Source organism: Maylandia zebra, linkage group LG1, assembly GCF_041146795.1.
Source record: "Maylandia zebra isolate NMK-2024a linkage group LG1, Mzebra_GT3a, whole genome shotgun sequence".
NCBI lineage: Eukaryota > Metazoa > Chordata > Actinopteri > Cichliformes > Cichlidae > Maylandia > Maylandia zebra.
In genome coordinates, this window is record NC_135167.1 from 18,924,690 (window position 1) to 18,950,159 (window position 25,470).

At 41.6% G+C, this 25,470-nt stretch overlaps 2 protein-coding genes across 3 annotated transcripts in view; one reads left to right on the forward strand and one right to left on the reverse strand.

Annotated features, from left to right (window-relative positions):
* The window catches only part of mindy2 (MINDY lysine 48 deubiquitinase 2), a 28,219-nt gene extending 21,425 nt beyond the window's left edge, over window positions 1-6,794 (forward strand). Inside the window, exon 9 of the mRNA XM_004543083.6 lies at window positions 1,215-6,794. Within this exon, the coding sequence (XP_004543140.2) occupies window positions 1,215-1,403 (189 nt within the window). The 3' untranslated portion in view covers window positions 1,404-6,794. The remainder of the gene's footprint in view (window positions 1-1,214) is intronic.
* A 1,503-nt stretch (window positions 6,795-8,297) lies between these two features.
* Window positions 8,298-18,113, reverse strand: sltm (SAFB-like, transcription modulator). 2 transcript variants are annotated; one of them, XM_004543087.4, is made up of 20 exons: window positions 17,940-18,113; window positions 16,485-16,572; window positions 16,012-16,067; window positions 15,871-15,898; window positions 13,960-14,554; window positions 13,305-13,348; window positions 13,102-13,214; window positions 12,846-12,995; window positions 12,642-12,739; window positions 12,428-12,558; window positions 12,209-12,309; window positions 12,060-12,116; window positions 11,812-11,966; window positions 11,535-11,715; window positions 10,966-11,090; window positions 10,408-10,575; window positions 9,965-10,276; window positions 9,720-9,867; window positions 9,431-9,585; window positions 8,298-9,340 (listed from the first exon to the last, which is right to left on the reverse strand). In XM_004543087.4, the coding sequence occupies exons 1-20, from the start codon at window positions 18,072-18,074 to the stop codon at window positions 9,229-9,231; spliced, it is 2,952 nt and encodes a 983-aa protein (XP_004543144.2). In that variant the 5' UTR covers window positions 18,075-18,113; the 3' UTR covers window positions 8,298-9,228. The 2 variants fall into 2 exon arrangements, with proteins under 2 accessions (XP_004543144.2, XP_004543142.1); XM_004543085.4 differs by having other exon boundaries at window positions 12,398-12,558.
* Window positions 18,114-25,470: the final 7,357 nt, after the last annotated feature.

The window sequence follows — 25,470 nt, forward strand, 5'->3', positions numbered from 1 at the left end:
CGAATTTTCAATTGACTGTTTTACAAAAAAAGCAGATATAACGTTCTGGAAGGAAAGAGAGGGTAAAGTAAAATGTAAAAGTGAAATTAGCCAAATGTGGCATAATATTTGGATGTAAATGATGTGATATTTAAAATCTCCATATATCAGTATCATTTCAGAAATGTTGAAGAAGAGGTCAGAGGTCCAAAGTACATGATATACCCATCTAACATTCCCAGTGTGCCTATATGTCATTAATACAAACAATTGCAGTGAGAGATGCAGTTTTAAATAACTCTATATATCATTACTACTTTGACCATCAGATCAATCTATTCACTTTGAAGGAGAGGTCAGAGGTCAAGTGTGATATATAATAGATTGCTATATGTTGACAAGACACACACTTGTAAGAATCACAGTTTCTAAGGCTTTTTCTCAGTTTTCAACCAATCAAATTATGAAGTTGACCTTGAAAACCTTGGTGGATGTAAGCCAACTATTAATGGATTGCGACCCCCCACCCCCCCCACCCCCGTACACCACTAAAAAGATTGATCAGGATTCATTCAAATCTTTTTAAGCTATTATGTTCATACACGCTACCAAGTACCTCCTTGGCTGAGGTAATTACTGTGAATCACTCTTGCCGTAAGTAACACTGACACACATGGCCAAAGTTTCATGAGGACACGTCTTAACGTCCTGCAGGGTGTCAGGACAATCAGATTATGATAATTTTCCCATGTTTACCACACAGCATTAAACACATTCATACTATGTGTTCAACATGAAGTCAATATGTCATAAAATGAAAATCAAACAGAATAGGTCATCTTAAATTCTAAATATGTTTTACTTTAGGGATCTGTCTGCATGGGTTAGGTGTGGATGGTGTTTGTCTTTGTGTCCTGTACCTGGTGGTAAATGCACCGTACTGTATGATTATTCTCACATCAGTGCGAATTACAGACTTGAAAGAGCTCACAGAGCGACCACGTTCAACCTGAATGCGTCATGTGTTTGCATTCTCATGATCACCTGCCTGGTAGAGTCCTGTTAAAGTTCAGGACTGCAGTGCATGTGTGAAATAGCTTTAGTTTACCTCTCAAAGTCTGTGTAATTAATTCCAGAGAGAGATTAATTTTTGGTTGATCATTTCTTGCCACAGTTTTTCAACAAATACAAACAAAGCTGTAAATTTCTACTCTTTTGCTGTCCTGTTCGGGAAGGAGGGCCAGCAGGATGCTGCCGAGGGGGCCGAGACGGACAGAGGTGGTCCAGGAGCAGGGGGAGCAGCAGCCAGCGGTGGCGTAGCAGCACCGGCTGGAGCCACACCCAGCCCGGGGAAACAGTCATCTAGTGGGGAGCGTAAAAACAAGAAAGAATCAAAAGATAAAGACAAATGTGTTATTTTGTAACATATAGCTGTCTGCGTGAGTGTGCATGTGAGTGTTTTGTGCATTTGCTTATCTGTGAGAAAGGGGACAGAGTTTTTTCTCCATGGACTGGACACACACAACGCACAGCCCCCACTTGATGGCAAACAAGGGAAGGAGACGATTGAGGAGAGATGTGACTAACAGAGGATTTGCTGTTCCCAAACCACTGGTGCCTGCTATCCTCTATCCTCAGTGGAACCTGGACATCAGAGGAAGGGGCAAAACAACAACTACTACCCCTTCTCTTTCTTAGAGTCCGCCAAACTTTGTTACAAGTTGCACACTATATTTGTGAAGGGAGGGAGGGGGGTCAAGTTTACCTGGGGATGGTGTATTTTATAGCCAACGACATAATCCGAAGAAACTAAATCTCACCCTCTCACATTCTCTTCTTTTACAAAACTTAACTCACTTTGGTCATTTTTTTCAGTAGTGCAGCTTATAAGCTTTTTTGTATGCGTCAATATTTACAAAACATATATAGCCATTGATGCCAACATTCACATTTTATTTATCTGAGTAACCTGTAGCTTTGGGAGAGGTTCTATGTTTTTTTCTTTTTTGTTCCTTTTCTCGCAGTCTAAAGGGAAGTCGATGTAACGCCACTCGTGTCCCCTCTGAAACACTACATACTAAGGGTTAATTAGCTGCCAGATACTGTAGCTATGTTACAACACTCATCACAGCTTGCCCTGTTCAGATTTGCCTTACCAGAGTATGGCAGTGTTGTATTCTGCTCTGTCTGAATGTGTATGTGCAGTAAACGTGTGCTACTTTGGTATAAACGTGTCATTTACTGAGCATCACTGATGTAACAAGATTGCTTTTTTTTTTTTTTTTTTTTTTTTTTTTTTTTTGTATGCTGAATCAGTTAAGCTACACATTTGGGACATTTTGTGTCTTTTTTGTTGTGATTCTGTTTCACAAAAACAAGATTTGGGACAGGAAAACTGAAGATTACGTTGGCACGTTATGTCTGAATCGGATGTTTCTGAGACGCGCCTATCTTTCGGCAGATTAGGTTTGCGTTCGATGGCACCTAGTTTAGAGTGAGCGGTAGTTTGAAAGTCTGTTCTGACAGCTTCCTGTAGAGCGTATGTGTCTGTGTGTGTGGAGACACTGTTAGAATCAGGGCTTTGAATTCAGTAATCCACATACATTTCTCTGAACAACAGAGGTCCTTTTATTAACATATAAATTGGACTCCAAATATGTGACATCAGGATATACAATATAATAGAGTCAGATTTAACAGCAGGCCGATAGTATCCTATGATATTAGCCATTTGACAGTTTGTCAATATCGGCAATCATAGTGGCCAATAAATGTAAACTAATAAAGTAAAGAAGAGATGGGAGAAACACCCTTCAGCTATTTTATGAGTGTTGATGTTGCATACTTTGTCCACCAGAGGGCACTTTGCAACTTCCTTGTTGGCAACACAAGTGTTTGGAACCCAAACGACTGCCGGCTAATCCGAGCAGAGTCGACCATAAACGAGAAAATGAAAATAAAACTAAAAAATAACAAATGTTACGGAAATCTGTTTGTTTTGTGGCTAATTTATTATAAAATCAGATTTTTAAATCAAATATCGGTATCTGTATATATCAGGCTCTACAAGATCATTTTCTGCTTTGAATTTTTCTCCCATTGTTCTCCACAGTTCTCCCTTTCCTAGCCCCTTCTTAGTCAGCTTCAGAGAAGACTAATTTTATCAGATATTTATGAACATTCAGGCCCAAAGTTCGCAGACAGAGCTGTCTTTGGAGGTTGTAGGAAATTCTGTGGTATCACCTTTAAACTTTTGTGCATTTTCACTGCGGCGCTGCGCATGCAGACACATGATGTACATATTTATCTAACCCATTCTTATAATTTAGCTAGTGGTTTGTGCCATTATTATACCATGGGACTGCCTCCTGACAAACTTTTTCTATCTACACATTCCAGTCGGATGCCTTGACTCGAGCCTTCTGCTAGAGACTGAGGGAGACAGTTGGCGTAGGAGGTCTTTGCAGCGCTTGTAAAGTGGTCTCCATTATTTTGTTGAGTGAGAAGAAAATTCTCTGTCAGGACAGCAGGCTACCTACTGTGTGGGAAACCTTTCTTACGAGCTTTGTGTGATGGCTGGAGTTTGTGCTCCCCATTTGTTTCTTTGGCCCTAGCAAGGCTATGTTTTGTATATATATACATAACTACAGTTGAATATATAACGCCTTACAGCATTTCAGCATATTTTATAGGACAAAAGGAAACAGGCGTATTACTAGAATGAGACAATCCATACATTTTTCACGTAAACGTCAGAACTTCTCTCAGGCCTTTTTTGATGGGACATATCCTCGGGTGTCTTTTCAGATGTTAATGTTTCTAATGACACGGTTCCTCGGCCTGAAGTCACTATCTCAGTCGCAACTTTTAAGCATCCGTTATATGTACACACCACACAACTATTAGGACACTTTGAAGGACTTGACACTAACACTGTTATTGACAGCTGAATTCATTCAAATAACAGTAAAAAGCAATGGACTGGCTGGTCCTGGTGAAAAATAAAGACCTCGCTGAACAGGGTTAAGGAACATTGTTACTTCTTTGCAGATTTTTTTTTCATGCACCTTAAAGTAATAAAGTAATCAAAATTTCTCTTTAAGAAGATAGAGGGGAGGCTTTCTGATTTTTTTTTCACCCTGTCTTGGCCCATCAACAACATGCTGATTAAACATTCCAGAGGAGATTTTTTTAAAATTAAACTTTATTTTAAAGTTGGATTTGATTTTGAAGATTTTTATGTGGGTCTTTGTTTGAATACAGCGTGAAGTTACCTAAATGCCACAGATTTTTACTATTATTTCAGATTTACTACTGTGCATCCACTTGCTACTCTTAGTCATTATCACCTGAATTAAGTATTTTTGTTGTAATGTGTTTGGTTTCACCCTACTTCCTATGATGAATTGATCAGAAGGATATTGTGTGTTTAATGTCTCAAAGTGGTCTCTTGTATGCCTTGTAAAAGTGATGGTGGGGTAAATGCTGTAAAATTAGTATTTTGACAAGGTGATCGTTGAACATATAGTTGTTGTAATTGGTTTTGCACTGTTACATTGATATGCACTAACAGAAAAAAAAACATACCTCATTTTCTACGGAACACAAATTGTGCAAGAGTGCTATTGTTCTTTTGGGTACCTTAAAAAAAGTAAATAATGGCCAAAATAATAATTCTTAGTAGCAGTTGCTCTTAAGCCAGCTAAATAATACGAATTTGTAAAAGTATGAAAGGGCTGATTAAATGTTTTGGCTTAAAATGAAAGGATACATCTGTTACAAGGAGCCACTCTGTTTCCAGAAATGGCGGGATGTTGTGCAAAATGTAAAAATAGACAAAACATACAACTTTGCAGAGAGATATGGAAGCTTGTTTCAGCCACTGAAAAAGGAGCCATTTGTAGTTCATAATAATCTCACAATGTTGACTTACTTTTTCAGAAGTTTGAGTTTGTAACCCCAAATTGAGAAAATAACTTGAAATTTTGACTTGGCTTAGCTAAAATTGTTTGGGATTTTTTCAGTGGCAGCAACAAGCTTCCATAGAGAAACCCTGTTTTGAACTTAAATAGAAAAACAGGCAACATATCAAATATTAAAACTGGCGTTTTTTTTACTTTTTCTTACATATGCACATTTTGAATATGATGCCAGGAACACATTTCAAATAAATCTAAAGTCGCATTTTCTTTTCACAATGCCATGTTTTCCCCCTTTTTGAGAGATTTTGATTGTGTAAGCATTCAAATTTAGTAGCCAGACTCTCTAAAAACAGAGCCATGCTGTTGTCACATCCCTTTCTTCCGTGTGAAACACGTTGGTCCAAAATCTGTAGATATTGTTCAGCATTAATGGGACCTTTGCAGATTAACAAATTGCTCGTGTTGCTCATGGGCCTCCGTATAATCACAGGTGCTGCTTTTTAAACAATCTGAACAGCCCCTGTCCTTTTTACTCTGGAGGACGTGGTGCCAGTGGTTTCCAGAAAGACCATTCAAACCCACGCACAGTTGTCTGCTTCGGCTCAGTCCACTATAAAATAGACCGTGGTGTTTATGGATCTTGCTGTACATGAGGTTTTTAACTTTGTGGATGCAGCATCACTGCTTGCAGAACTGTTTCAGACTCCACGCAGTGATTCCCACCATGATTATCCCTGTTTTTAAGGCAGTGCAGCCCCAGAGCCTAATGATCCTCACAGTCATTCAGTTCAGGTTTTTCCAGCCTTGTCATTTGTATTGAGAGATTTTGTCCAGATTCTCTGACTCTTGTATTGATGATGAAAATGATGAAATCACTAAATTCTGTGCAGTTATCAATAAGAGCATTTAGATGCCTATGTCCATTTTATTTATTTTTTCTTATTTGTTTGTTTGTTTTGGGGGTTTTTTTTTTATTGTGTTGCTGGCTTCAAATTCAAAATGAGCATTAAAAAGTTGCTTAGTTATAACATATGGCGCTTTTGTAGTATTTATAATTAAATGTATGGTTTAAATTAATTTAAAGTCTTCTTGTGGTTTAATTTATATTTTTCACAGCATCCAGATGTTTTTGGAAATCGGGCCATAGCACCTTCAATAGAACTTGCTGCAATTTGATATATTCGTAGTTAGCGGTACATCTACACCAGACTCAAGTATACCAATACAAAGGCTGGAGTTATCAGCTCGGCGCTGATATTCAATTCCACTGGTATCCAATTCCATCAGCAAAAAAATGGTGTAGGTTAACCCCTAACTATTTTTTTCCCCATCAAATCCATCATTTCATTACACAATGTTCTCAAAGAAAGGCAACAGGTCAAAAGTACATACAAATGTGAAAATGCTTCATCAGGCTTGAGTGTTTTCATTAATGTAGCAGAGGGAAATGTTCATTGTTGTTGTGTGACAGATAGATCCAGAGTGCTGAGCAATCTAAGGGAGATCTTTTCTTTATTGCAATATCAAAACTCCCAGATTTTACCCTGTGATGCATGTACAGTGTGGGCTGAAAAATAAAGAGGAGTAAAAGTTCATCATCGATTACCCCAAGAAATTTTTTTTCCACTGTCCGGCCTGTTTTGTTTATATTTCGCATAAAAGAAGCAAACAAAAAGGAAAGCGTTTGTGAATATGGGAGGTTACTCATTTGTGTTGATTTCAATGTTCATGTATTTACATAAATGACCAAATAATGTATGTAGCCTTTCACATTACAGTCACATATTGTATATGGTGATATATATATAAATATATATATATAACAAAATGCCTTATAGACCAGGGACATTCAACCTGATTAGAAGTTACCAGGAAAATAAAAAACTAAGATAAGTTGTTGGTTTGTTGTCATTGCTTTGAAGTCTTAATGTCTTTTGAGAAAAGTGGAAGTTGCACCATTTCATAGCCTGTATGTGTGAAAACTGGAACTGTGAGTTGGATCATTCCACGTAAAATTAATCCATTCTGGAAAAAAGTTCCAACCTGACCACCTGAGAATCAGTTAATACAGTTTCATTATCGTATGTATTGAAGCCGTGCAAAACTTCACCTTCACACTATAAAAAATATTTTGTAAGATTGACTTGGTTACTTTTTTTTCCAGGTGGGAGGAACTGGTTATATCTGTTTGCCTTACATATGAACAAGATGTATGAAGCATAAAAGTCCAAGGACACTGTACCAGTTGGTTAGACACTGCAGTGGAATATACACTCACCAACCACATCATTAGGTACACCTGTTCAACTGTTTTCTTTTTGAAAACACCTAATTAGCCAATCGTATGGCAGCAACTCATTAGAATTAATCATTGAGACATGGTCAAAATGACCTGCTGCAGTTCTACACACAACCATCGAAAATGCCCTTTTGTGTCAGAGGTAAGACAAGAAAAGGCCAGACTGCTCTGAGCTGACAGGAAGGCAAAGGAAATAACCACTAATTAAAACCAAGTTGCAGAAGGGCACCTCTGAACAGATGACCCCTCAAACCTTCTATCCGGTCTTCCTTCTCTCATCCCAACCGGTCGCAGCAGATGGCCCCGCCCCTCCCTGAGCCTGGTTCTGTCAGAGGTTTCTTCCTGTTAAATGGGAGTTTTTCCTTCCCACTGTTGCCAAAGTGCTTGCTCATAGGGGGTCATATGATTGTTGGGTTTCTTCTCTGTATGTATTACTGTAGGGTCTACCTTACAATATAAAGCACCTTGAGGCAACTGTTGTTGTGAAATAAAATTGAACTGAAATTGAATAAATGACTAAACTAAGTTTAGTTTACTGAGTAAGTCTAAGGTTCTTATGAAAGTTCTCTAAAACATATTTTTGTAAGCAATATATGGATTTTAGTAAAGTGTTTTATGTGTTGCTTTATAAACCAGTCAACTCTCAAGATATCCACCACTTCATAATCACTGTTCTTAAAAAAAGTATTGGGGGGGGGGAGGAAACATTTACACACACACACACAGAAACTTGTATTTCATTTTAAACTTCCAACTGGCAAAGCACGTACACGCACTAGCTGAGAGATCTTCACTCCCACCGCATCAACAGTTTCACGCTGAGGCCCACAAGCAAACTGATCCTGGCATGACCGAAGACTCAGCACAAAGACATTTGGCTTCTCACTCCCCCCACCCCCCCTCCTGGTAGTTGAATCAGCTTCAACCAGTTACAACAGATGTGTAATTTAAATTTAAATCCAACTACATGCATGGCAGTCCGAGGTGTGCAGTATTGGTCCAGCTCTGAAAGAATTACGAAGCTTAACGAGCTTTTAAACAAAATTTAAAAAAAAAAAAAAAAAAAAAAAGCACTGAAATGACCGAACAAGACGAGACAGAGGCAAGATGTTGGTTTAGTCACAGTTGACACGAAGCTTACAGTCTACATACAGTATGATGTCCCCTTCAAAGGGCAGGTTTTACCCATCTTGTGCACTTTTTCAAATTCAAACTTTCTACACTGATACTTCCTGCTAGCATGAGAGAGTTCAATGATGGACACAGGATGTCTCTACAATACAAGTTTCACAAAAAGGGAAAAAAAAAAAAAAAAAAAAAGCTGAAAAGCAAATGTTCAAATTTCACTGAAATAACAATGAGCAAACAACAACCATGTGTGCCCTTAAAAGCCTCGCTTACCTCCACTGAATGCCCTGCAGTTTGACCTGAAAGTCTAATTTGAGTTTAGACACACAGACCTGTCTGTGATTCAATTTGTGGCCTATGAGAGGTATTTAGCTACAATGCGGGCTCTTTTACAGTTTTATAATCATTTCTTTTACAAAAACAGGACATCCACAGCAAAAATGACTTTTCAAAAAAGATATTTCTTTTCGTCATCTGTGAAACTTCCAAATGAGTCAATTATCCCTTCATGTCGGGTTCTATAATACGCTAAAGACATATTACACAGGAAAATTGAGTGTGACGCTAGGCTACTGAAAATGTACAGAGAACACTCAATAAGAGAAGTCTTAACATCACTTGAAAACTTGTTACAAAGACTGTGCTGTACAATAAGGTTTCTAAATATTATTAAAACATGTGCACAGGGTTGTGTAATGGTAACAGCAAAACTGTCAGGAAAAAAACCCTACACTGGAGGTACACTTGTCTATACAAAATAAAATAGTGTCATCAACCTTTTGTGCACAAACGTGCCGCCAAAAGAAAAAAGAAAAAAGAAAAAGTTGATATTCTAAAAATAAAGTTCAGAAAAGTCTTCAGATCTTCAGGAGCTTTCATGTTGCAGATTTGTGGCTGTGGTTAGAACTGCCGCGGCGTTCCTTTGAAGGTTTTGAATCCGCCCACAGTGCCGCCACTGGGGATGGAGTTGTTGGTGATCTGTACAATTCGGCTCATTCCAGACGAAGAGTGACTGCAGAAAGACAAAAAGGTCATGTCTGAGAAGGATGGAAGGGCGGCACGCTACTCTGCTTTCTCAACACGTCTCCATTATGCAGCATACCTGGAAGGCGGCATCATGGCGCTCCGAGAGTCCCCCATCCTGCGATTATCGGAAAAGCCTCCACCCTGGGAGCTTGAGCCACCGTGCCACTCCTTCCTCATTCCCTGCTCCCTGCCGTGACGTTCCACTACGACCTGGCGACCCGAGCTGAAAGGCTGCAGAGGCAAAGGAAATGCTGAATGTGTTTGGGTCTCTCACACAGAGGAAAGCCAACTCAAAATGTAAAGGTTTTCCATCGTACAGGAGGATCAGGGAAAGACATCACTCCTTTTTCAGAAGATAAACTCACCTGATCACTCATCACCATGGGTCTTCTTTCATCTCGATCATTAAAGCTCCTTTCACGGTTGATGGAGTGGCCTCCTCTGAGAGCAGGACCTGGACCGACACCTGGGCCATCCCTGCCCGATCGCTCTGCACGCATGCGCATAGGCCCGCTGCTCAGCCCAGCAAGAGATTTCAAAGAGAGATTAGCTTTCCAAAACCATCAAGCAACTAATAATGCTTAATCTTCAAACAGGAGTTTTCCTTTACCGCATATCTCCCTTATTGGAGTTTATCCCGCCGTCATTCTTCCATCCATGCCCTCCATCCCTCGGTGCGCGATTGTGCGACATGCCCGGCATTGCGCCTCTTGCTCCCATAGGGCGATCGTGCATGGGAGCGGGGCGTCTGTCGTCTCTGTCCCGGCGGTCGGTGTCCCGAAGTTCAGCGCGTGGAGGTGGTGGCGGCTCAGCTCTGCGGACCGTTTCAAAGTTTTTGTGGTAGCGATCAAAGCCGGAGCCTTCTCTGTGAGGAGCAGGCCGACTCTTCTTCACCTCAGGCTCGCCGTCAAACCGGTTTCGTCTTGGAACACAAAGAGGACCAAAATGTAATTCACCGAAAGTGCAATAAAAGCTTTCTTTGGAGTCCATAAATGATTCCAACGAATGGCATCAACATTGTGATTAGTAAACTAATGTAGTTTAAACGTGTACCTGTCATACGTGTTGGGTGGTTGGCTGGCGGTCTCGGGGAAGCGGCCTCTCTCTCGGGGAGTGAAGTTTGTAAAGCGGTTCTGCTGCCTGTTGTAGTTTGAGCCTTGATTCAAACGGGCGTCAGGCTGTATCTTCTTGTTGCCGTTCCAATAGGAGTCGTCTCGTCGACTGAAACATCGAATACAGACACTGAGTCACGAGTGCGGGACGCCACTTGTCACTCTGCAATATAGATAACACTAGCTACCACTATAAACACAACATTACGTCACAGACTTTACATATTATGTAAATGACACTCGATAACAGCGCTCCCTCTCCTAATGAAAACCAAAAACTCTCAGATTATGGTTGTGCTGCGCACACACAGACCCAATGATGATCTTTTCTGTACCGAAGTCAAACTGAACAAAATGTTACTTTTGAGAAAACAGAAGAAAAAGCTGTTAAGCTCTTCTTCAGCTGCTCAGTTTCCATTTTAAAATAAATGTAACTCATGGGTAATGATTATCCACACTCGTCTTCACATTAAAACAGCTGAGACAAAACTACATGTACCCGTGTTCCACTTCACGGCCTCTCTTCAGGTTGTTTCTCTTTTCTTGCTCAAAGCGAAGCTGCTCCTGCTGCCTCCGCAGTTCCTCGCGCTCACGAGCCATGCGCTCCGCTTCCTTCCTCCTTTCCTGAAAAAAATAAATACAAATTTAAACAATTAAAAATATGGCTGCGGTTACAACATTACGTTAGATTTGATTTAGATTTAAAGACGTGATAAAGCCGCTCCCATCTTCCTCAGCTCACTCTTGCCTCAACAGGTTAGCCCCCTCTATCCCTTAAGTGCTAATGAAAAAGAAGCTAATTATGCTGTTGCTGGGCAGTTTTTTTGTTGAAGCAGCAGCAAACTTTCTCACAGCTATTGGAGTTTCCCATGCATTTGCCACCACATCTCATCTATTACAAGCTTCATATTACCAAAATGTTGACAGCAGCTTTCGAGTGCCAGCTGCTAATATCAGTCAGTGCATGCAAGGGTTAGTAGACGGCTACATCTGTGACCACCATTTCTAGCCGCGCTAAATGACAGCTATAACATAAAAAGTTAGTCTGATACACGTTTCACGCTGTACCTGCTCTATACGAATTCTCTCCCTCTCAAGCCTCTCCCTTTCCAAGCGCTCCCGTTCCAGTTTTTGCCTCTCCATCTCCAGTCTCTGGCGCTCCCGGAGAAGGTTCTCCCGCTCTTCACGCTCCCGCAACAGGCGGATACGCTCACGCTCCCGACGTTCATGTTCTGCAATTTCACGGCGCCTGAAGACAAACAAGACATCCCTCGCCTTGAAACTCAAACATACAGCAGCCTCAGCATTTTATAAATCTACCAAGTGTAATAACTTGTGTGCGTACTTGCGCAACTCCACGGCTCTGCGGACACGCTCCATACGAGCCATCCTTTCACGCATCCTCTGCTCCTTCTGCTCCTTGATTTTCTCAAAAGGTAAGATGTCCCGCTCCTCCCCCTTTTTCATAAAAGGTCGCATTTTATCTTTCATCATCTCCAGCTAGTAGGGAAACAGAAATTCAAGCTTGAAAAAAAATAAGAACTAAAGCACATTAATCACAAACAAACAAAAAGTATAGAGAGAACTTCATACCTCCTCGGGAGGAATCAAACTTCTTGGCCGTCTTTGAAAGTTCATGTTAACAAAAGGCTGAAAAAGTATCAAACAGAGCACATTTGTATTCATCTGAAGACAAATACACATTTAAAATGTGGTTACAATTAAGCAGAAATAATTCTTACTTTGTCAAAATACTTTCCCCTTCTGAAAGGTCTCATTTTGCCAAAACTAGACTCTCCCTTGTTGTGATCTACCACCATCATCTTGCTTGGGCTCTTTGCCCCTGTTAAAAAAACAAAAAGCAAATTATGACCACAAAGCAGCTACGTTACACTCTCCAAATCAGAGATGAGAAGAGGGCTAAAACCTACGGCCATGCTTTCTGTCATCCTTCTTTGCACCTTCGTGTCCTGAACCAGATGAAACGGAGCTGGATTTTCCGCTTCTGGCATCTTGCTTCTTGGATACGTCTTTGTCCTTTTCAGAGAGTTTATCAACTTTCTTGTCTTCTTTTTTGTAGGACGCCTGTGGCCTAAATGAGAAAAGGACAGAAAGTTAAATAGGCTTTCATACAATTACCATTAGCACTTTTTTCCGCTTCCTCCTGTCACTTACTTGTTAGTCGCCTTCATCCCGGTGGAATTGCGCTTTTCATTTGCCTTCTCCTCTGCTTCTTTCTTTGAGGGCTCCTTTTTGAATGGATCATTTTTGGCCTAAAGAAAAAAAACAAAAAAAACAAGATTAATAAAAAACAAAAAGAGTGATACAGGACCAACGTTTTATTCTATGAAGAAATGAGACATAATGCATTCAACCAACCCTTTCAACATATATCTGCTGTCCATGAAGCTCTGTGCAGTCCAGGTGGGAGATGCAGCGTGCCACCTCTGTGCTGGACGACATCGTCACCAAGCCGTAACATTTCGAACCAGGACTGCGAGCGTTCGTAACCACCTTGGCACTTAAAACCTGTTGGAAATTTTTGTTTTCTCTATAAAATTCCAAGAATATTTTTTATGCTCAAAATAAGTAACGACAACTAAGTAACCACACACACAAAAAAGACGTTATCTACCTTGCCATATTTGCCAAAAAGGTTTTTCAGATCAGCTGCTTTGGTGTTTGAAGAAAGGCCGCTCACCCAAATGTTACGAGACGAGCTGGCAGTGTTGTTGCCGCTCACAGCTCCTAATAAACATGTTTTCCAAACAGCAGTAGTATCAGAAAAACCAAAACACCACTGAATTTTTTTTTTCCCCTCTCTAAAAACATCCTTACCCTTTTCATCTTTTGCAGCTTTTCCATCTCTGTCTCTTGAAGAGCTAAAAAGCAAAAGGTTGAAACAACAAACAGGAAATGAATGACGGTAAATAACACCATGACGTAAGCTGACAGGCACACGGCTAGTGGAATAAAATAACTCGTGGTTCTGTTGAGGGGGAGAAAAAAAAAATCCTTTAGGCAAGACGTGGATCTGAACCAATGTCTCAAAGGCTTCATTGATTTTTCCAGTGGTGAGATGGGGTCAAGTTGTCAGCCAATTTATTCTCTGGACAAATGAAATCTTCGGAGGTTTGTTCAACTTCAGCGAATCATTTGGCCACAAAGGGGAAAAAACCGTCATCACAGAGACTAATGCTCTTTTACACTGCCTTGTGTAGAAACTGGAAAAGGCTTAAAAATTGCTGGAAAGGCCAAAGTAACAAAATAAGAGTCGTTCTCTCAGCTTGTGGGTAACTTCACATTTTAACCGACTTCAGAGAAATAAATCAATGCCGTAAATGGCAGGATTAGGTACATCAGTGAACATCTCCCTCATGGCAAAAAATTTTTTAAAAAATAAAAAAATATTTCTTGAGGCTACCCACAATGTTGCGTTCTTAGTGAGCTGGACTTGGTAGTAGTATCAAAGAACTGACATAGAAAGACAAACCTCTTTGCTTGACCTGATGCCCCAGTAGTGCAGGGGCCTTTCTTCCCAGAATCCTTCTCTTTATCACCCGTTTCAGCTTTCTTCGTGGCGTCTCGGCCGTCTTTCTTCATGGGCTCGCCACGGGATCCATCGTCCTTCTTACCATCTTTGTGGCCCTCCGACTCTTTCGCTTTCATGTCATCGTCTGGGCTCATCTCAGCAGAGGCCTCTGGCTCATCATTGCCCTTCTCTGCCTCTGGATCTGGAAGTTTCACATGTTTACCTGTTTCCAGGAGGTCGTCACCATCAACATCCAGAGTGATGGCATCTTCGTTTGGGATTGAGACGGATAGGTGATCCTCCTCGGCTTCTTTAGAGGAATTCATGGCTTCAGCATCCATCTCAGCCACTTCAGGCTCGACCTCTGGATCCTCATCCGCGTCTGGTTCAGCATCGGGATCGGCCTCGGGCTCAGCGTCCACCTCTGGCTCAGGCTCTGAATCAGCCTCAGCCGCCACAGCGTCTGTCTCGGGTTCAGCCTCAGAGTGAGCGAGGCTGTCCTCACAGGGTGGAGGCTTAGAATTTTCACGAATACCATCATCTGTATCAGTTACATCTGAGGGATTTAACAAGGATAAACATGGCAAAAACACAACTTTTAACATTTGACATGTCGCATGTTACTTGACCTATAAAGTAGAATAGAAAGCACATTTAGTGTTAATGGTCATCGAGGGCGTAGACACCACAGGAAGACACAAAACACACAATCTCCTTGGACATGTGGGAATATTTCCGTGCTTCTCATTTCTTGACACATGAAGTACTTCAGTATGAATTCAATTCCCGATACGTCCTACGACAAGTCATGGTCGCTCTTCAGAAAGTTCACATGTGGAGGAATGGCATCAGTTCATCTTTTGGGTTTTCTCCATTTAGGCAAAATACATTCCCGGTGGGTCAGTTCTTGAAAAGTCGTCTGAGTTTTAGGATATCTTCTTTATCATCCAGCATTTCTTGTATAATAAATGTCTTATCTTAGCAGGTTTTATATGGGGGGGGGATGTAAAAGTTAAAAAGTTATCATCAAATCCAACCCGCTGTAACGTGTCCATTCAGTCACACCCATGCAGTTAGAAAGAGTCCATCCCTTTGTGTACGACAGTCTATCCTTGCTGAACATGTTGTGGCATCTTCACTGCACACATCATGGGTGGGCTGCAGCCACCTGGGTACAAATGTATGAGGTTTCTTGCTGTTTCTTGACAAATGGCTTCTGTACGTGTACAACATGCTCACATGAATGTCGCAGTCCTTGAGTCAACCCATGTACCGACTTCATTCGCAGAGCGTTTCACCTGCCAAGACCTAACACGAGGTGCCCATTTCCTGTGGCGAATGGAGTGAACCATTCAGATCTACCCAACACACATTTTACAGGTCCTGTCCAATCATGCTGTCAATCACAGTGACAACAAGAAAGTGCAGTGATCCTCAAATCTTACAAGCTAGTGCTGCCTCCAATTTTCATTCATTCAGTGAATATATTCAATCTTCATTTCCTTAGGCGATGTAGGGAGACGAATGCCACTAAAAACAGAAATTCACTGAAGCAAACAACTGATTTATTTTAAATATTTTGAGCAATCCAAGAAAACCGGGTACCCAGGCATCCTGTATCCAACGATTGACATGCGATGCAAAACAACAACAAAAAAACCTTGACTCGATCTCGAGAAATGTCTCAATTAATCATGTATTTGTTCCTCCTTTTATGTGTTGCAACCTAGATAGATGCAGTAGCTACCGGAAGCATGAAATACCACATGATATATGCATTGTACCTGGAGTTAGCTGTTGAAAAAAAGAAAAAGAGGGGGTGGGGAGGGATCCAAATGTTAGCATTGGGGATTGGTGTGCTATCATACATACCCTTTTCTGACTCATACTCTTCAGCCTCCTAGAAAACAAAAACACTCAGGTGAGTTGAGAAGGCTGTCAGTGTCAAGTACAACAACAAAAAGGGTTTGTGTCAATGTCTCAAACATCAACAGATGTGTTTATCACAGTCACCTTGGAAAAACTGTCATCTTCCACGGTGTTGTCCAAATCCGAATCCACTTTCTTTCCTAAAAGATTAAATTAAAACTCAACATGAAAACATTTAGAAAACATGAACTTGTTGAGGCCCCAGTCACACCGGTCAGTGACCATCTGGCAACCTCCAGGCATAAGTACAAATGTTAGCTGTTGAAAATGAAAAAAAGGGGCTGGGGAGGGATCCAAATGTTGTTTGAATGTGGCTACTGGCAGTCACTGTGAATTGACTGGTAAAGCCCCACTGAAGTAGGCCAAGAGGCTGGTCAGTCAATCTGCTAGAGACCAAAACAATCGCAGGGAGGTATTTGGTGCAGCACCGTCTTTGTGAATGTGACTGGGTAACAGCCAGCACCCACTCAACAAATGCACTTTCCTCTGACAGAGGATGCCAGGGTCTCGCTGACCACACCTGGGGCAACCTGACTCTTATAAGAAAGAAAGATTACCTTTAGCTTTCCCGCCTTTGCGAGTTGGTGTTTCAGCTGAGAGCTGGAGCTGAATGTTTTCTGGGTCGCCACCTTCATCCTCAATAGCCTTAAAGAACAATCAAGTTAGGATTACTAATTAATCAGTATGCAAATTAAATAATTAAACAGCTCCCTGATAACGACTGTGTTTAGACTGTTCCTTCCCATTCCATGCAAGGCCACCTGGGTTGGCTGGAAGACTGTTTACTTAGCCTGGTGGGGCGAAGGACACTGTCTCAACTGAACTCTGGACACACACACACACACATACACTGATATACACACACTCATCCCCCCTCCCTTTCCAAACGCCTTCGATGCTTGTGCCCTACCGGGGGAGATGGCAGTCGACTGGACCAGCGCAGACATGCTGCAGGACCGGATGCGCTGTCTACACCGGCTTTCTCTTACCCTTTACCCGCCCCTGTTGTCTTGTGTTTCTATGGTGTATTGATAGTCATGTGCTTTTTGTGCTGAGGTGTTTTTTCTGTTATCTAACTGTTCTCCCACTAGGAGCTCAGTCTGACCTCAGTCCTCCTCTTACCTCATGTTATGTATTTTCGTTGTTTTTTTCCTATCAGCCTACCTTCTGGCATGTCTCCCCAATATGATGTTTGTGTAAAGTTGGTCAGAAGGTTCCTTTGTAAGTGCGCATGCGCCATTAGCGTGCTGCCTGCTGTAACCCTAATTTCCTTCGGGATTAATAAAGTATTCTGATTCTGAGACCGACTTAAATGTGAACATCAGACAGTATTGACGTTTAGCTAAAAATCTATTAAACAGGCTCCTCCGTCTGTTTAAAGCAACCACATGTTCGACTATATTAACTAAAACAAAACAAAAACAAACAAAAAACACTTTTATCCGTACCCTGGATGTGTCAGTAGTACTCATCGTGAAAACTCAATCGAAAACAAGCAAAACCAAAAACACAGAGCAGCCACTGCGCTCTTATTTAGATCCGGACTTACAATGAGCGCATGCGTATTTTAACAATAAAATCCACGCTTCCAGCACCTGGGATCAATCACGCGCAATCTGCTGCATCTGTTTGCTCTGAGATTAAGTGGTCCTCAAATGCGGCATCGAACCAGAGAGCCCTCGTCCGTCTGATGTTTCGAGGCGAAGGGGGAATAAACAGGCCTTTTGTTTGGGCACCCCCGCTAATTTAAGGCGAGCGCTAACATTTTTACATACTTCAACACAACCTCCCTTGGCTCCTGGTCCGAGCTACAAACACGAAATATTTCCCGACAGATATCTAGCTTTAATGCCTCCAAAACTCGGTCACTCTAGCAATTAAACTACGAGTGTTGTTCGCTAGAATCGATGGGAAATCTGTGACTACACGGGCTAGCATTAGCGTTAGCATCTGTGCACCGTGCAGCCAGGCTCGGTCATCGTTTCTGCACACATCAGCTCCGTCTGACTCACCTGTCTAAGTCGCGCGACAAGAACACTCTTCACACCAAAGGTGTCCAAATTTCTTCGCTTGAGCTCCGATTTAAGATCAACAACTCTTAATTCCGATATCTTCTTGCACTCGGTTGAAATGGCACCCGACGCCATTTTACCTCAAGATTACAGAATGGTTGCGCGCGCAGACACTTTCCCCCTGCGTCTTCTTCGTTGGTTTTCAGTAGTTATTGATTAAATGCTTCACCGTCATCTATTGTTAAGGCAAATACTTAATATTTTGGATAGTGATGTGCGATACCACTGATTTCCTTTCCGATCCGATACCAAGTAAAATTCAGGGTGGTATCTGCGACACTAATCCGATACCGATACTCTGTACAAAAACTTAATGTTTCATTGCATTTCATAATACAATATATCATTTTATTATGTAATTGTAATAATAACATAACCATATTGCTTCATAATGATTAGAGGACATCAGACAACTTGTTTTTATTGCTTAATAATGCAGAATAATCATATAGAAATAAAAAAAAAACTGAAGTTGTGCGCTATTTGAGCATGTTGCCTGCCTGCAGCACTAAAAGACTGCGAGAGACGTCTGTGTCCCTGTCCTCCTCTACAGTTCGCCTCAACATAAGCTCATCATATTCTGTGATGTGATTTACTCCGAGGTGTTTGACGAGGTCAGTGGTGTTGCCACAACACCTCACTGTCTTGCCACATATATCACAAACCGCGTCTGGGCTGTTTGTGGAGGTAAAACGCGTCCACATATGACTCTGTTTGCGCTCAGCCATTGTTGTGAGTGTGCAGGCCAGGGGCTGCGACACATTTATACAGCCGTATTTCGCATATGACTATGAAAGGCGTAAGAGGAAGTAGTTCCTTCCAAATTAGACGATCCGAATGGTATAGTTTCTTTTCACTGCGTTCATTTTAATGGAAAAACTACAAATTTACCCCAGAGTACTAAAATATCGATATTATAATATGAGAATCGATTCTAGAACATAAATTGCTGGTATCGGAAGAATCGATATTTCAGTCTCGATCCGCACACCACTAATACTTGAGGGCGCATGGGAGTTTGCCCAACCAGTCTACATGTGTTTTGTGGACTTGGAGAAGGCATTTTTTTTTATTTCTATATGATTATTCTGCATTATTAAGCAATAAAAACAAGTTGTCTGATGTCCTCTAATCATTATGAAGCAATATGGTTATGTTATTATTACAATTATATAATAAAATTATATATTGTATTATGAAATGCAATGAAACATTAAGTTTTTGTACAGAGTATCGGTATCGGATTAGTATCGCCGATACCACCCTGAATTTTACTTGGTATCGGATCGGAAAGGAAATCAGTGGTATCGCACATCACTATCAAGTATCCTTGAGAGGATAAAGAGCTGGTCTTTCTATACTCGGTCACTGACTCTGTCATAAGATAAGAACTTTATTTATCCCGAGGGAAAGTATTTTGTCATACACATGCTCAATGCAGCAAGAGAGACAGAGGAATAAGATATATAATATATACAATAAGAATAATAGTAGTAATATGTAGTAGGTAGGATAGTGCAAAATATATCAAATAACTCCAACGAAGTAACAATGTAAGTATATCCTGAAAAATAAATAACTTAACTATCAGTGCAGGTGACTCTAAAAAGTGACATAGTATTATGCAATTAAATAAAAGAGAGTAGCAGCATATGATGGGGAGATGAAACAAACATTCAATAAAATACTGTTGGGTGATACTGCACGGTCTGAATGGGAACAGAATAACATTGGTATTAATCCTCAGGAAAATCACCTACAGAGCGAGGAAGAGTTGTACAGTCTTATTGCCACTGGTATGAAGGATTTCTTGTGGCGGTCAGTTCTGCATTTCGGGGCGATTAGATTAGTCTTTTGCTGCATGTGCTCCAATGGTTCACCGTGGAGGCATGCGTGGGGTGGCAGGGGTTGTCCATAATACAAAGAAGCTTCTTTAGCATTCTCCTCTCAGACACCTCCTCCAGGTTCTCCAGTCTGACACCCAGGACAGAACCAGCCTTTTAAATCAGCTTGTTCAGCCTGTTGGCATCAGCTGTCTTCACCCCACTGCCCCAGCACACAGCTGCAAAGAACATAGCGCTTTCTACCACAGAGTGATAGAACATGGTCAGCATTTTCCTACCAACATTGAAGAACCTGAACCACCTCAGTAGGAAAAGCCAACTCTGCCCTTTTTTGAAGACAGCAGTTGTCGTGGTCCTGAGTCTGTGGACCCAGTGGTGGACTTTTAGGTTTTGATTATTATCTTGTGTTTTAGGTTCATTCTTGTTGGGAATTTCTTGTTCTCAGGTTTTGTTTCTGTTTTGTATTTCAAGCTCCTTTTGTTGTGTCTCTGTGCCTGCCCTGGTCCCACATCTTTGTGTTCCCTCCTTGTCGCCATGTCTTGTGTTAAGCTCATGTCTGTGCATACCTGTTGTATTTCCTGTTTTATTCTGAAGGTCTCCGTCTCATGTGAGTGTTCTAAGCTTTACGCCTGTGTCTCGTCAGCCCTGATTTCTCCCAGGTGTGTTCCCTTCCTGTCTCCCATCCTATGATTTCTCCTGTGTGTATTTAAGCCCTGTGTGTTCTCCTGCCTGTTGCTGATTTGTCTGTGATGTCTTCCCTGAGTCTCTGCCGTGGTCCTTCCTATGTTCCTTTGCATGTCACTCTGTGAGTTTTGGTTTCAATTTCATGTATTTAGGTTTTCCCAGTTTAGTTATTTCTTAATTCCTCGCCATCTCCACCTTAAATAAACTCACTCCTCATACCAACCTCTGCCTGCACTTGGGTCCTCACTTTATCTACACACAGCCTGCCTCGCCAGCCGTGACAGCATTGGTGTTATTGCTCCAGTCCAGTTTACAGTCCATGTATACTCCCAGGTACTGGTAGTCCTCAACGATCTCCACATCAGCCCCTCTGATGGTGACAAGGGTAGGAGGAGGAGCATGCTTCTTGAAGTCCATGATCAGTTCCTTTGTCTTTGTGATGTTAAGCTCTAGATGGTTTAACTCATACCACTCAACAAAGCTGTCCACCACACTCCTGCACTCCTCCTGTCCATCCCTGATACAGCCCACAATGGCAGAGTCATCAGAGAATTTCTGCAGATGACATCACTAAGACTTGTACCTGAAGTCAGATGTGTAGAGGGTGAAGAGGAAGGGTGATAAGATAGTCCCCTGCGGCACCCCCGTGCTGCTCAGGATGTTATCAGAGCGGCAGCTCTTCAGCCGAACATGCTGTGGTCGACTTGTTAAATAGTCAGTGATCCAAGCTACCAGTGGGGCGTCCACCTGCATTTCCGTGAGCTTATTCCCCAGCAGTGATGGTCTGATCCTGTTAAAAGCACTAGAGAAGTCAAAGAACATGACCCTCACAGTGCTTCCAAAATTGTCCACCCCAGAATAAGCCTGGTCTAGCAGGTAGATGATGGCATCCTCCACGCCGATACGGGCTTGACAAGCAAACTGCAGGGGATCCAGCCAAGCAGACGCAGGTGTCTCAGGATGAATCTCTCTAGCATCTTCATGACATGTGAAGTCATTTTCCCTTTCCAGTTCACAATCAGTCTTACCCCAGGTCAAGAATATGTATAAGAAAATTGGCCTAATTTAATATTATTTATAAACATACCTGTCCGATGATTAATTGCATAGGTACATGGAGTCAGGACCTCAGAGCAGAAGCATACGGCATAATGTGTTGTACATTATTATATGCATTTTTCATCTATTGTATTTACAAACATCAAGGAGTCACAAACAAAGAAAGTCCACACCATGGCACATGTTTAAACAAGGAGTGTTAATTGATCAAAATTATTTATTAAACAAATAGACATGGCAATTTTTTCAGCCCCCCAAAAATACATGTTCAAAGCAACACAACGGCAGCCCAATATGAGACAGAATTGTGAACTCGAGTCTGTAGAGTGGGCAATAATAATGAAGCAGTTGATTTTATTTTGTAGATTCTAGCTGCTCCTCATATGTTTGGCCACCAGATGTCACCAGAGAGGACTGTGTTGAAAAGCTTTGAGTAATGAACCGTTTTTTCAACACAATCTTCAATGCTTCAGAAAGCTTTATCTGGCCATCACTAACAGAAAGTGAGCCTTTATTGACGGCGGAACAAAATAACCAACAGGTGGAACATGGAAAATGAGCCAAAACCTAAACTGAGAAAACAAAAAAACCCCCCAAAAACATGTACCTGAAACTAGAACCACCTGGAAACGCAAGGAGACGGAGAGCAGAGATTACACATGGGATGACAAGCAGATAAAGGACAACACACCAGGTAACGAGGGGGATGCACAACAGGAGGGAGACACAGCTGGGATAAATCTCACATAACGATCCGGGGCGGTGCCGGGGAGGCAAGGTGAGAACACAGCTGGTGGCGTTTGGACTGAGGACGGTCTGTTTCCCCCTTTTTAGTGACGAGAGAAGTTGGTTTTTGGAAAAGCTGAGACCGGCGCTGACCAGACTGCGGGTTGTTGCACGAAAAGAACCATAAATAAATGTGACATCTCTGAGCATAAAACAGTTCTACACCCTCCAAATACGGTCACTTCTGGTCTGACAATGTCGGGGCTTGTAATGGCCTGATGGACAGTACAGGATCTCCTCTCAGATGCAGCCAGGTGCTGGGGGTGCAGTCAAAACAGTAGTTGTGTTCTACTGGATTTAGGTCATGCGAGCGTTGGGGCCAGCCAGTGATATTATGATGATGATGATGATGATTATTATTCCTTCATCCTCCAGGAACTCTCTACATACTCTCACCACATGAGGCCGGGCACTAGGCTGAATCCAGGAGCCACTGCACCATCATAGTGTCTGATAATGTGATGTCATCCTGATACCTAGTCAGGGTGTACTTACCTAGCTTGTTGATGTTCCTTCACGGATATGCCTCCCTCAGACCGTCACTGACCAACCACCAAACCGGTCGTGATGAACGATGTTACAGGCAACATAGCGTTCTCCACGACTTCTCCAGTACCTTTCAGATCGGTCACATGTGCTCAGGATGAACTTGCTTTCATCTGTGAAATGAACAGAGCATCAGAAGTGGACCTGTGTAACAGGGTCATAAATCACATCTTGTTATAATTACACAAAATGTGTTCTAAACCCCCAAAACTGTTCCTTTTATACCTGACTTTTAGGACCTCCAAGCCTGTAGTTATGTTTATTATCAGTTAGAGCCCCTCCTCATTGTTCTTCTTCTTTGGTGCTACCCTATAAATACAGTGTACCCCTTTTGCCTCTCTTCTACAATTCCCCTGTGGGAGAGGTGGGTGTCATTTCTTTCCAACACTGTAAAACACACATATAATTCATATTTAGCCACCCTGATGTTTCTGATTGCAATTTTAGTTCAATTATTGTCATCATTATGCCTGTTTTTTGTTAGATGCTATAAATGTGTAGTATGTGTGTGCCATATGTGTGTTCTAGGGAACGTGAACACTAGCATGAATAGATAATTCTTGCTAGCTTGGAAGTTGTGGTGGGTTGAGCTAACCCTCTTCCCCACTGTTTGTATTTGGTCATAGGAGCTGGAGTGGGCAAGCTATTTGGAGGTCTTTCTTTCTTTTACCTTTTATCGTCAGGTATGTCCGATTTCGTGTTGTTGTTTTTTTAATCTTATGTCAAATATGTTACGTGTAAATTCATACTTTATGTTTAATGTAAAAAATAAATGCCAGCCCTTTTCTACAATCCCCTGTGGGAGAGGAGCTGGAATGGGCAAGCTATTTATTTGGAGGTCTTTCTTTCTTTTACCTTTTATCGTCAGACACAACGCAGAACCACACCGGTTACACCTGCCAATACTCGTATTCTATGGTAAATGCCAATCTGACTCTACAGTGCCAGGCAGTGAGCACAGGGCCCACTAGAGGACATCGGGGCCTCCAGCAACTCTCATGAAGTCTGTTTCTGTTTGTTTGATCAGACACATTCATACCAGTGGGCCCTTCAAGTGGATTTTGTAGTTCTGGCAGCACTCATTCTCTTCCTACATTCACAAAGGAGAAGATACCGGTTCTGCTGATGTGTTAAGGACCTTCTACAGCCCTGTTCAGCTCTCCTAGAGAAACTTTCTGTCTCCTGAAATATCCTCCATGCTCTTGACACTCTGCTGGGAGACACAGCAAAGCTTCTGGCAATAGCACTTATTGCTCTGCAATACTGGAGGAGTTGGACTAACTGTACAGCCTCTGTAGGGTCTGACAGACGGATTTCCTGAAAGACCAAATTCCAGATATCGTCTGTTGCAGGCCATTATGTACAAACGTCATTCTGGCAGTATGTCAGCAGTTGTCAGCAAATCCCCTCTTGCGTCTGCTTGGAAAGCTTCTCATTTTGGCAGAGACTGCCATCAGAGTGAAAGTGTGGAATCAATGAACACTACCATTGGAAGCTGGAGCTAGAAAAGGACACTGGTTTTTCAGCAGGACTTGTAGAAACCACAGTAAGAGCACTGGACATGAATTCACGCATTGTGGATCTGTCATCAGTGCTGTGGCTTTGAAGTTGAGCAAAACTGATGGTAGAAGTTTCTTCTGAATTCTTCAATTCAGGATTCTGAGTGCAACCAATTTGAACTAGCTACCCAGAATACATTGCAGCGTAAGCCGTGGCTGCCTGTAAGTGAAATGATTAGTTTTTAAAAATACATATATAAAACCCAAACCATATAAACTGCATATAAACATATATACCATACCCACTTGTCTAGGAGGAGATTATATAATGAGGTACAGCTAAATGATTTGTAATCAGTGTATTGCATCTTTATTTACATTTGAACTGTCTGACTTTGTGAATACAGAATTGCATGCCTTCATATGTGACAAGAAAAGCAGATTATTGTCAAGAATCAGAATATGATTAAACTGTCAACCTAAATAAATATAAAGAGGTAGAATTAAATATCAAAATCCAGACAACAAACCAGTTTAAACTGGTTGTTGTTATGACTTCACTGCATGAAATCGTATTTTGCATCTGTGGGAACAAGAGCTGGCTATTTATTTACACAGAACACAACAAATAACCGCAGTACTGAGACCAGCCCTTATCCAGTCACCTAAAATTCAACTGTGGAGCTCACAGGGTCCCGATCAATTCAAGTTTGAAGCAGATCAGCTTAACGCATATCAAAAAGTGGAGGACCGAGAGACAATGACAGCAGCGACAAAACAAAAAAAACTTGACAGTTAGAGTTGATTAAAGTTGATCACATTTTATTTTTTACATTTTTAAAAAACAAACACAATTTCTAACAAAAAAAAACAAACAGTTGCCTCAAGACATTTTATACTGTAGAGTAAAGAACCTACGATATAAGAAAGAAACCCCAACAATCTGATGATCCCGTATGAGCAAGCACTTTGGCAACGGTGGGCAGGAAAAACTCCCTTTTAACAGGAAAAAACCTGTGACAGAACCAGGCTCAGGAAGGGGCGGTCATCTGC